This window comes from Notamacropus eugenii, chromosome 3 (genome assembly GCF_028372415.1).
Source record: "Notamacropus eugenii isolate mMacEug1 chromosome 3, mMacEug1.pri_v2, whole genome shotgun sequence".
NCBI classification, from domain to species: Eukaryota; Metazoa; Chordata; class Mammalia; order Diprotodontia; family Macropodidae; genus Notamacropus; species Notamacropus eugenii.
Genome location: NC_092874.1, coordinates 106949080 through 106961387, shown reverse-complemented (window position 1 = coordinate 106961387; position 12308 = coordinate 106949080). Strand labels below are relative to the sequence as shown.

At 39.2% G+C, this 12308-nt stretch overlaps 1 protein-coding gene across 1 annotated transcript; it reads right to left on the bottom strand.

The window, feature by feature from the left end:
- Positions 1-528: 528 nt before the first annotated feature.
- Positions 529-1496, bottom strand: TAS2R38 (taste 2 receptor member 38). The gene is given in 2 exon segments (XM_072650298.1): positions 529-731; positions 734-1496. Coding segments are annotated over 2 exon segments (966 nt in total).
- Positions 1497-12308: the final 10812 nt, after the last annotated feature.

Below are 12308 nucleotides of genomic sequence, written 5' to 3'. Positions count from 1 at the left end.
CATTAGACTGTAAGGTCCTTGAAGGAAGAGAATTGTATTTATATCCTTAGCATTTAGCATAATGCCTAGAACATAGTAAGTACTTAAAAAATGCCCTACTTATCTACCTATCTTCTATCATCTATCTATCTATCTATCTATCTATCTATCTATCTATCTATCTATCTATCTGTCTGTCTGTCTGTCTGTCTGTCTGTCTGTCTAATCTAAGGGCATAAGAAAGCAAATCTGGAGTGAAATCAGGCAGTGAGCATAGTTTTTCCTACTGACCAGATAGGTTTCTGTTTAGAAAAAGAGTTTGGATGGTGTGGGATGGAAGCAGGTCATCTACCAAAACTAAGTGTTGTATACTTTGTTAACTATTGAATAACCTCACAGTGTCTTATTTCATTCTAATATTGGAATGAAATGACCAAGGAACTGACCTGAATGAGGGCCAACCTATACTCCTTGCTCAAGGTCAAATGTGCTCCAGGTGTAGAAATCAGCGACCCAGGTCTATCAAAATCTAGTCCAGAACCTTTTCCACTAGACTACACATGACTTTAAAAAGCACTAAATGCAATGCAAAATGTTTTTGAGAGCTCTTTTCAACTTGGTGTTGCTGAGAATCAGAATGATCAAGTGCATTGAAGAGGAAATAGCCATTAGCCCCTCACATACCATCACTCCAGTCTTGTTGGAAAAAAATAGGGTCAGGGGAACTGAAGCTAGTGCAGCTACAGCTCCATTACATAGCTAAAAAGGAAGGAAATCAAGGACTTGAGAGCAGTGATGTGGACCTCTAGGCTGGGGTCTCCAGAACCATTAGTTTGAGCTGTCATTGTCCTCATGAGTCTTCCCAGGGATATGATAAGAATGATAGAAGATGCCAGGAACAGCACGAAGGGAAAGATGCTGCCCAAATTGCAAAGAAAGTAGAAGCTGGAAAAAAGAAAACTTTTCTTTATGGTTTTCTCTGTAATGTTTCCAGAGAATGAAACTGTAGAGTTGGAGGAGAATAAACTGAAATGTTTCCAAACACAAGGGATGATACTGATCCAAGGGAAAATCAGAGAGCCCAGTAGCAGTTGAGGCATAGCCATGAGGACCCAGCCTTTAAGCCACAGTAGGAAGGTATGAAAGACTAGTGCAATCTTGGCACAGTAGAGAATACTAAAGCAGGTAGCAAACCAGAGGCTTGTTTGGTTGACAAGCATCCCAAGTAAGAGGATGGTTTTGTAATTGACATCCAGTGAGTCTCTTGCCACTTGGAAATAGCTGAGGTGAATGACATCCAGAAACAGCAAACCCTGTAGGAAGATCCGAGAGGTGCCAAGGCTTAGTAGCACAAGGTCACTTTTGGATAGCTGGCGCCTCCTCACCAGGTCCCAGACATTGACCGGCACAATGAAGCCATTGCTGAGGATCCCCACTGCAAACTCCAGGAAGGAAAGGAAAAAATATATTCACTTGGTTTCATAGGACACTGGGATGACCTGGGACAGAGGGGCCATGTTGTTTCTTCTGTAGGTGGAATGAATAGAATGACTTTTCCCAGGACAACATGAAACAGTTTGAGGGGGTACTGTTTAATTTGGGAACTACTCCTTACAACTTGAACTTACTCTCTCCTGACCTGGAAATGGGGGAAAAAGATGTGGTAAGCGTGGGTGGCACAATGAACAGACAGCTCAACTTGAAGTCAGGAAAATCTTAGTTCAAATCCTGCCTCAGATACTAGTACCTATGTAATGCTGGGCAAGTCCTTTAACCTCTATGTGCCTCAGTTCCCTCAATAATAAAATGAGAGGCTTGAACTTGGTAATTTCCAAGGTCTGTCTCAGTTCTAAATCCAAGATCCTGCAAGGATGGGGAAAAGCACAATTCTTGAATTTTCTTTAGGGTATAAAATATTTGGGTTTTACCTTTCCTCTTTTCACACACACCAGGTGCTAGGTATTCAAGTCTTCAGATGCCATCTCACAGGTGATGTTAGGACTTTGATCAAATCAAAATGCTACACAGGATATAGTTTCCCCAGAAGACCCTGGCGCAGGGATGCAAATAGGAAAATGTCTTGATTTCCTAGGCCCAGCTGGGCATGTGTCCACGTATCCTTGCGGACTAGTGAGATTACAAAAAGATTGTAATTTGCTTATGGATTCTCATGTGAGATGACAAGATGCAAAGCAAGTGCTCCGGGGGAATCTGATATGAAACTTTATCCCTGATCATTTGCATGCTTGTCATTGGGTCTGGGACTTTCTTCTTAACTGGATGTTAAACACTCTATAATTTAGATCAGCATTTTCTTTCTCTGGGGCACTTTTGGAGAACTAGTTTTAGGAGCTGCCATCTGAAGACTTTGAGGCTCCCTCTTGTGGCTGTAGAATGTCACCTTTTTATCTACCTTTTGAGCTCTTGCGAAGGAGTGTTTTGTCAACCTTAAAGCAATAAAGGTGGTAATAGTAACCAAGATTAAAAGCTACTCCAAGGACAGTGTTCTTGAGTACATTTTAAGTGGTGCAGTGCAATGTTGGTTGCAACCAAAAGATTTGAAGTCAGATGATCTGCATTAAAATGTGATCTCTGCTACATACTTTGGGCAAATTACTTAACCTCTCTAAGCCTCAATTTCCTCACCTGTAAAGTGAGGAAATTACACTAGATGACTTCTGGGGGCCCTCATAATTCTAAGTTTGTAATCCTAAATGTGGAGACTTATTACACAGAGACAAGCAAGCACAAGACCTCAGGATAGATGACATTCAGCTTTATGTATCCACTTTTATATACCAATTTATGTAAACAATTCTTAAGAAATCTTTCAGTTCTAAAGAAGGTTCAGCAACTTGAATTCAATCTATTTTTGGTAGATTATATTGTTTGCCTAGCTCCTTGGCAAACTGATATTCTTTTCCTGTTGATTTAACTGAGATCACTCTCTGGTTGTCACAAAGAAGTCTTTCTTCTTTATAGTTCCAGTTTTTTTCTGAATAAATTTTCTTACCTTCCTCTAATTGTCCATTTGCTTCTTTCCAGATCTGAATGTGCCTTCTTTTTCCATATAGTGCATTTCTTTCTTTTAAAAGAAATTTTTATTAATTAATTTCTAATTTTCAACATTCATTTCCACAAGACTTTGAGTTCCAAATTTTCTCCCCATCTCTCCCCTTCCCCACCCCAAGACAGCTTACATTCTGATTGTCCCTTCCCCCAACCTGCTCTCCCTTATATCACCCCCTCTTCTCTTATCCCCTTCCCTTCTATTTTCCTGTAGGGCATGATAGATTTCTATATCCTATTGCCTGTATATCTTATTTCCCAGTTGCATGTAAAAATAATTTTTAACATTTGTTTTTAAAACTCTGAGTTCCACATTCTTTTCTCTTCCTCCCGCCTTACCCACTCTCATTGAGAAGGCAAGCAATTCGATATAGATTATACATGTGTAGTAATGCAAAACATTTCCATAATAGTCATGTTGTGAAAGACTAACTCTATTTCCCTCCATCCTATCTCCGCTCCCATTTATTCTATTCTCTCCTTTGACCCTGTCCCTCCTCAAATGTATTTGTTTCTGATTATCCCCTCCTCCCATTTGCCCTCCCTTCTGTCACCCTCTCCCTCTCTCATCCTCTGCTCCCCTACTTTCCTGTAGGGCAAGATATATTTTCATACCCAACTGAGAGTACATGTTATTCCCTCTTTAAGCCAAATCTTATGAGAGTAAGGTTCATTCATTCTCTCTCACCTCCTCCCTCTTCACCTCGATTGTAAAAACTTTTTCTTGCCTCTTTTATGTGAGATAGTTTACCCCATTCTAGCTCTCCCTTTTTCTTTCTCCAAGTACATTCATCTCTCACCCCACAATTTTATTTTTTAGATATCATTCCTTCATATTCAACTCACCCTGTGCCTTCTGTCTGTATATATATATATATATATATATATATATATATATATATATATATATATGTGTGTGTATAAATATATATATACATGTATAGGTATATGTATAGTCCCTCCAACTACCCTAATACTGAGAAAGATCTCATGAGTTACAAATATCATCTTTCCATGTAGGAGTGTAAACAGTTCAAATCTAACAAGTCCCTTATGATTTCTCTTTCCTATTTACCTTTTCATGCTTCTCTTGAGTCTTGTATTTGGAAGTCAAATTTTCTATTCATCAAGAATGCTTCAGAGTGTTCTATTTCATTGAATGTCCATTTTCTCTGAAGTATTATACTCAATTCTTCTTAGTTTTAATCCTACCTCCTTTGACCTACAGAATATCATATTCCAAACCCTCTGATCCCTTGATATAATCATGTATTATCTTGATTGTGTTTCCATAATGCTGGAATTGTTTCTTTCTGATAACCTTCAATATTTTCTCTTTGACCTGGAAACTCTCGGCTACAATATTCCTAGGAGTTTTCATTTTGGGATCTCTTTCATGAGGTGATTGGTGGATTCTTTAAATTTCTATTTCCCCCTCTGGTTCTAGAGTATCAGGGCAGTTTTCCTTGATAATTTCTTGAAAGATAATGTCTAGGCTCTTTTTTTTGATCATACCTTTCAGGTAGTCTAATTTTTAAATTATCTCTCCTGGGGATCTATTTTCCAAGTCAGTTGTTTTTCCAGTGAGATATTTTACATTGTCTTTTACTTTTTCATTCTTTTGCTTTTGTTTTATAATGTTTTGATTTCTCATGGAATCATTAGCTTCCATTTACTGTATTCTCATTTTCAAGGAATTATTTTCTTCAGTGAGATTTTGGACTTCCTTTTCCATTTGGTCAATTCTGCTTTTTAAGGCATTTTTCTTCTCATTGGCTTTTTGGCCCTCTTTTGCCACTTGGGTGTTTCTATTTTTTAAGATGTTATTTTCTTCAGTATTTTTTGGGTCTCCTTTAGGAAGTGGTTGACTCATTTTTCATGATTTTCTTGCATCACTCTCATTTCTCTTTCTAATTTTTCCTCTAATTCTCTTGCTTGATTTTCAGAATCTTTTATTGAGCTCTCCCATGAGAGCTCCCATTGAGCTCTCATATTTTTCTTGGAGGCTTTGGATGTAGGAGCTTTGACTTTGTTGTCTTCTTCTGGTTGTATGTTTTGATCTTCCTTGTTGCCAAAGTAAGATTCTGGAGTCTGATTTTTTATGCTGTTTGCTCATTTTTCCAGCCAATTACATGACTTTTTAGCTCTTTGTCAAGGTCACACTCTGCTTCCAGTGTGGAGCGTGTACTGTCCTAAGCATCAGGGGTTTTGTGCAGCTGTTTTCAGAGATCTGTAACCTTGGGACCTTAGGACCTGTAAATTTTCAGCTTTTCCAAGCTGGTATGATCAAAGGAGAGGTGTTTGCTCCTCTCCTTGTCTGTGCTGTGGTCTGTGAGAGATCACAAGTACTTTTTTCTGCCTTGGAACTGGGAAGAGAATTCTCTCTCCACTACCACCACAAGTTCTGTCATGCCAGCACTCCCCCTTATTCCAGAACTGCCACCCAACACTACAACTCAGATCTAAGCAGGGCAAAGCAAGAGAATCCTGCCTCAACACCAGCAAAATGATCGCTGAAATCTCCCTCTGATCAGCTGCTTGAACCCTACACTCTCTGTGGACTGAGGGCTTTGGGAGAAGTCATTACCTTTGCTGCCTCCTCCACCACCCCAAGACTGGGGATGGACAGAACTCCTCTTTCACCAGGTCCAACAGATCTTTCCTACTGACTTTCTAAGTTATCTTTGATGTTTGTGGGTTGAGTAGTCTAGAAAATGACACAGTTGCCAGTGATTCAGTCCTCTGAAGCTTGCTCTGGCCCCATCTGTGTCAGCCCAGCCTATGCTGGACTATGCTCCTCTCTCAGACTGATGAAACAGACCTTTCCTGTCAACTTTCCAGGTTGTCTTGGCCTGGAAATTTGTTTCACTCTGTCATTTTGTGGGTTCTGCTGCTCTAGAATTTATTTAGCGTCATTTTTTACTGGTATTTGGAGGAGTGTAGGGGAGAGTTCAAGCAAGTCTCGGCTTTTACTTTGCCATCTTGGCTTTGCCTCTAAATAACTTTTTCATATAGTGCATTTCAACAAACATTTACTCAGTGCTTATTATATTTAAAATAATTACTTCTCCCCTTTATTTTCACTAAAAGGAGTCATTAACATGAAGGCCTCTTTTTCAAAAAAGTATGGAGATATTATCTTATTTATTCAAGGCACAGGTGTATTTCTTACCTGTTATCATCACAGAGTAGATCCAAGCCCAAAATAAAACTTGTTCTTGTTCAAAAGTTCTTGTTCACTGTTGTGATGAAACATGGCAGCAGTCTCTGCTTTCCTGTGGTTTCTAGTGCTATCCTCTGAGGACTTTGGAGCTCCTTCCTAAGCTTTATGATTTTATAGATGTACATTATATGGAACCTGTCACTTGTTCTAGATGCTGTTCTCACTCTCCCTTTCTGAAATTCATTTCATGCCTATTTCCTCTGGACTGATTTTAACCCTAACGTGCCTATATGTTTATCAAAACTCTTGAGATGATGATGATGATGATGATGATGATGATGATAATGAATGATCTTCCTGGAAACTTCTCTTTGAGTAAAGAAAATAGGGACATGCAACATATACAGATGTCAAGATTGTAGGCTAATTAGTTTTTGGCCTAACTTGATTAAGAAACCAAAGGTCATTTAAGGAGTCATAAACATGATAAGGAAGATAAATGAAGTATTATTTTTATCACTCTATATGCTATTGATAAAGCACAAAAGAATTTTATTGAAAGTTTTCATGGCATTACTAACAACAATGCTAAGAGGAGGTCAGAAGGCCCGGGCCTTCAAATTCAGGTTCTGCCACTTACTATCTGCATGATCTTAGGAAGATCCCTTACCTCTGAGTCTCAGTTTCCTTGACTAAAAATAAAGGGGATGGACCAAATGATCTCTCATGACCTTTCAAGCTGTAAAACCATAATCTTATGATATTTCCCAACCCTCTCTTGCTTCTTAATGTTTGGGGTGGGGAAAGAGACAGAGAGAGAGAGACAGAGAGACAGAGAGACAGAGAGAGAGAGAGAGAGAGAGAGAGAGACAGAGAGACAGAGAGACAGAGAGAGACAGAGAGACAGAGAGACAGAGAGACAGAGAGAGAGAGAGAGAATAGAGAGAAAGAGAGAGTAACAAAGAATGAAAGAAGGATGGAAAGGTGGAGAGGAAGGAAGGAAAAGGAAAGAAGGAAGGTAATAGACACTGGAGGTGGATTTAGAAGACAAGCCTATTTTCTTGGGTAAAGTACTTCCTTTCATGAATTTACCTCTTTGAGCCTCAGTTTCCTAATCTATATGATAGATATTATAATATTTGTCCTACTTATTTCATCAGGTTGTGTCAAATGAGATAGGATATGTCATAGAATATATAATAAAAAGAAAAGACCTCTAGAATCAAATTCTAGCCCCGAGTCAGCTAGTGACTTGCTCTGTGACCTTATAAAGCAATTTATTTCTTCTCTTTGAGTCTTGGTTTTCTCACCTATAAAAAATTGATTTAGGTTAGATGATGTTTAAGTTCCCTTGCAGTTCTAAGTCCTATTATTATAATTATTAAGCACCAACTGTCATATAAATATACGGTAGTTTAGTTTACACTATATAAATGTGTTTTCATTTATTAATACAATTTATTTTTAAAAACCTACGCAGGGATCAAAGAAAGATGAGGAGAACTCAGATATATAAAAATATATGTACTAGCTCATTGGTAGTAGTGAAAGAATACCTCCCTATTAGTGAATGGCCAAACAAATTATGGGAGGGAGGAAGTCAGGAAATGAATATTTGTTAAATGCTTAAAATGAGCCAGAAACTATGCTAAGTGCTTGGGATACAAATAGAAGCAAAAAAGAAAGATAGTTCTTGCCCTCCTAGAGCTTACTGGGGGAAGATACACAAAAGGGAAAAGCTCTGTGTGTATATGTGTGTGTGTGTATGTGTATGTGTGTGCATGTGTGTGTGCACATGACTGTGTGTGGAATGTAGAGTGTGGAATGAAGGTACTTGGCATAGGGACATGATTATGAAGTCCAGAAAGTCAGGAACAGGGCCATGACAGCAATGGAGGAAGGTCAGCCCTTGAGCTTCTTTGCCAAACAGAGGTCCCAGAGTAGCTCATCAATGGGAGAAGGGAGACAGGCCTTTCAGAGGGATAGTCCATGATGAACAGGCCACAGATTTAAAGGTAAAGAATAACTAAAAGGAGATCTGGGCCTGACACTTGTTGTGTGACCAGGTCAAGTCACTTAACTTTTATGTGCCCTAATTTTTTCATCTGTTAAGTGAGAATAATAGCTCCGGCCATCCCTGCTTGACAGAGTTATTGTGAGCAAATCCCTGGTAAAATTTAAAGAGCTACATTCCATTGTGCTGGGTCTTCTACCTTGTCTCTGGTCCCTTTGGAAAGAGGAGGAATGCTGTTCCACCATGCCAAGTTGCCTAGTCTCTAGCCTCCCAGGGGAAGAGTTGAAACACTTGTCTCCTGCCTTTGAGGTAAGGAGAAAAAAATGCCATTCCATCATGTAATTTCTCCTGCCTAGTTTCCAGCTTTGCAGGGGAAGAGGAGAAACATCAATCCATCATGTTGTTTCCTGCCTTTCTTGGAAAGAGGAACAACATGTTGCAACCAAAACCGGACTCTTCTCTTCTAGGGAAGAGGAGGAAAGGCTATCCCACCAAGTCTCAAGCATGGTCTTCTGCCTTGGGGGAGGTGGAATAACACCACTTCTTCAACTTTAAGCACTTGTCACCTCCCCTGAAGTGCCTATAGCCTCGAGAGATCACCGTCCTGAGGCCAGACCTCTATGGACAATGAACATGTACCTGAAATGATTCCTCAGAGATTAACAAATTACCGCTCTGCTCATATCCTTGGCATCCTAGTGATGCTGACCCCTTGGTTGTCTTCATGAAAACTCTATTCTCCATCTCCTGCTGCCTGATTCTTTATTCCCATTGTCCTCAACCCAACCTGGACAATGTTCCACTATGAATCCCCATTGGAGCTTGTAGGATGCAAAGCAAAGCTACTCATCCCTTCCATTTTACTCTCTGGAATGCCTGCTTTTTAGGCAACAAACTTTTCATCTTAGATTGTTTTCCTTTGCCACTCTTTCCATCTTCTGGCTCTCACTGAGATCTGGCTCCCTCCTGATGATACAACCTCCCTGGTCACCCTTTCTATCACTGGCTATACTTTCACCCATTCCCCCCAATTCACTGGTCAAGATCAGGGACTTGAAATACTACTGATTCCCCATTACCACTTGCAGGTTCTCACTCTATCACCATCACCAAGTAACATCTTGTTCTTTGAGGTTCACTCTATATCTACTACATAATCAAAATTCTGGTAGGTGTTTTCTACTGATCTCTAGGAAACTCTTCTTCTTTCCTCATTGAGTTCAGTGCCTGGTTTATAATCTTCCTCTCCTCCCCAGCTCCTGCCTTCATACTAGGGGACTTCAACATACATATTGATAACTTCCTAAACACACTAACATCACAGTTCCTCAACTTACTCATTTTGCATGACCTACTTCTCCACTTTACCTCAGCCATGCACAAAAGACAGGCATACCCTTCTTGCCATTACCCACAAATATACCACTTTCATGTGCATGAGCTCAGAAATTCCCATATTTGATTACAATCTATTGGCATTCTACTTTCTCCCCTTCAACTCCAAGTCTTATTCTTCATCAGCACTGTGACCTCCAATCCCTTGACCCTTCAATTATCAGCCAGACCGTCATCCCTGCACCAGCTACACTCCCCTCCCTTACCCATCCTGACTCTTTGGTGAACCATTTCAACTCTACACTGTTCTCTTTTCTTGACTCTCTTACCCCTCATCATTTTTGCCAGTCTTGCTCTGCCAAACCTCAGACTTATATCACTCCCATTATCTACTGCCTTTGCTCCTACATACCTGCTGCTAAATGAAAATCATGAAATTGTACTGATTGGACCTACTACAAATTTATGTTGCATAACCTCAACTGCACCCTGTTTCAATTTATCTGTATTTGTGTCTGTATTTGTACCATGCTGGATTTGTAGTTGGAGGACCTGGTTTCAAGTCCTGGCTCTTCCATTTACTAATTTAAGGCTATAAGATAAGTAATTTATTCCTCTGAGTTTGAATTTCTACATTTATAAATTAAGGAGGTTGAATTAGATCACCCCTAAGGTTTTAACTAGAAACAAATCTATGAGCCTATGATTTATGTCAAAATAGAGAATTTCCTTCATCAGCACAAACTACACCCTGTCTAGATGGGACCTAGGGAATTTTTTGAGATGTGTGAAGTTAAGTGAATTGCTCAGGATCACATCATTTGTATAAGTGGCAGAGGTCTGATTTTGACCTAAGTCTTCTTCACTCCCTATTCTCTACTTAGTGATGTTTTGATATTTCTAGTATTATTATACATGTAATTAGCACATCACAAATCTATAAAAATACTCATAGAATAAGTATACCACTTCAGTGAGTAAAGGATGATAATAGACAAATGTATTGGATTTGTCAAATATAACTGCCTATAACTCATCATTGGATGGAACTTATGGAATGACAAAAATCCAAGAGTTTGAAATGATACTCTTGATTCTGTATCATATTTTAATTGATCCTATTTACAGTTAATTGATCTTGTCCTGTAACTGCCTAAATCATGGTTCTTTGTCTGAACTTAGTACAAAATTTCAACTAACCCAAAATAAGTTAAGTTTAGAAATCTAGTTCTCCTGCTGATTAATTACTGTTCTATTCTTGCCTCAAAGAAATCTGCTGTCCTTGAGGGATGTGGGTGGACATTGGAGAGTCTAGTCTAGTATCTATATACCACCAAGTTACCTTTCAAGGATGCCTGGTTTCTTATCCAAAGAAGTCTGGTCTAACATCTCTAATCTCGCAGGTAGACTTAAACAATGAATACTTCTTAGTCATACGGGAAGGGGGGAATTGTTACTAGACCCTCATTCCCAATTTCCAACCAAGTGTATTGTCATCTCCACCTTAGCTTTGTAACCAATCATATTGAACTCTTTTAACCAATCCTAACTTGTTCCCCACCTATGAAGTCCTGTTCTTTGTTCTTTATTCCCCAAAACCAAGAAAAAAAGAACCATCCTCCTCACTGGGGGTCTTAGCTTTGGTTGAGGAAACTGAGTCCCTTTGATTGGTAAATTTGCATTTTATTAATAAATTGATCTCACTTGGAACTTTGTGTCTCAGTTTACCTTAATTTCGACTGTAACAAGTGGAATCAAACGACCCCACATGGGCAACATCTTCAGAAACTCAGCCAGCAAAGTATTGGCTCAACAAATAAGCATGGGGCAAATAGCAGAGTCATGCAGATTTGTTCCTTGAATAGAAGGGCTTAGGATGGCAATTCTGGACCAAGTTATCTCCACTAGAAACTTTTATTATTATTAACAGTTATAAGAGCTAGCATACTTATCTATCTATATCTATCCATCTATCTGTCTATCTAACTATACTGCTTTAAGGTTTGCTAAGTGCCTCATATACTGTGTCTCATTTGATTCTCACAACCATCCTGGGAGGTAGATGCTATTAGGGTTCTGGTTTTCAGATGAGGAAACTGAAGCAGACAGAGGTTAAGTGACTTGCTCAGGGTCACAAAGCTAGTCAGTACTTATGGCTGGATTTGAACTCATGTCTTACAGTTCTACCTAACTGCCTGTGTGTACTGCCAAGGACTACTACTACTGCAACTAATACTAGTATGCCATATTTCTGTAGCATTTTATGGTTTACAAAGTGGTTTTCCCCTCAATAACTCTACATTCCTATAAATGTCATATTTGGCAATCTATTCATTTCAGTAGTAGAGAGATCATCTTTGTAATTCCTCCAGGTATCTCTGCTTCCTGTTGAATGTTCATGTAGTGTCCCATATCTAAATATATGGAAGATTCCACCATGTGAATTTTCACGGGCATTTTCAGCATCTGAGGCTAATTTTGCCTCTTAGTTGATAGCCCTGTACTTTAGGCCAACGGTTCCCAGGTGATAGTAACATGCCAACCCTCAGTTGTAAAGGGTGAAAGTGTGTGCTCAGGTCAAGGCATATTTCAAAAGCAGCTTTAAGATAACAAAAAAGAGGTGTGGATAGGTAACTATCTGGTTTGTCATTACTTGTCTTATTACAACTTGCTTTTACCGGCATGGCATACATTGACCTTTGGAATTTGTTCTGAATTTTAATTGGAGTTGAAACTCTCTTGGTAACT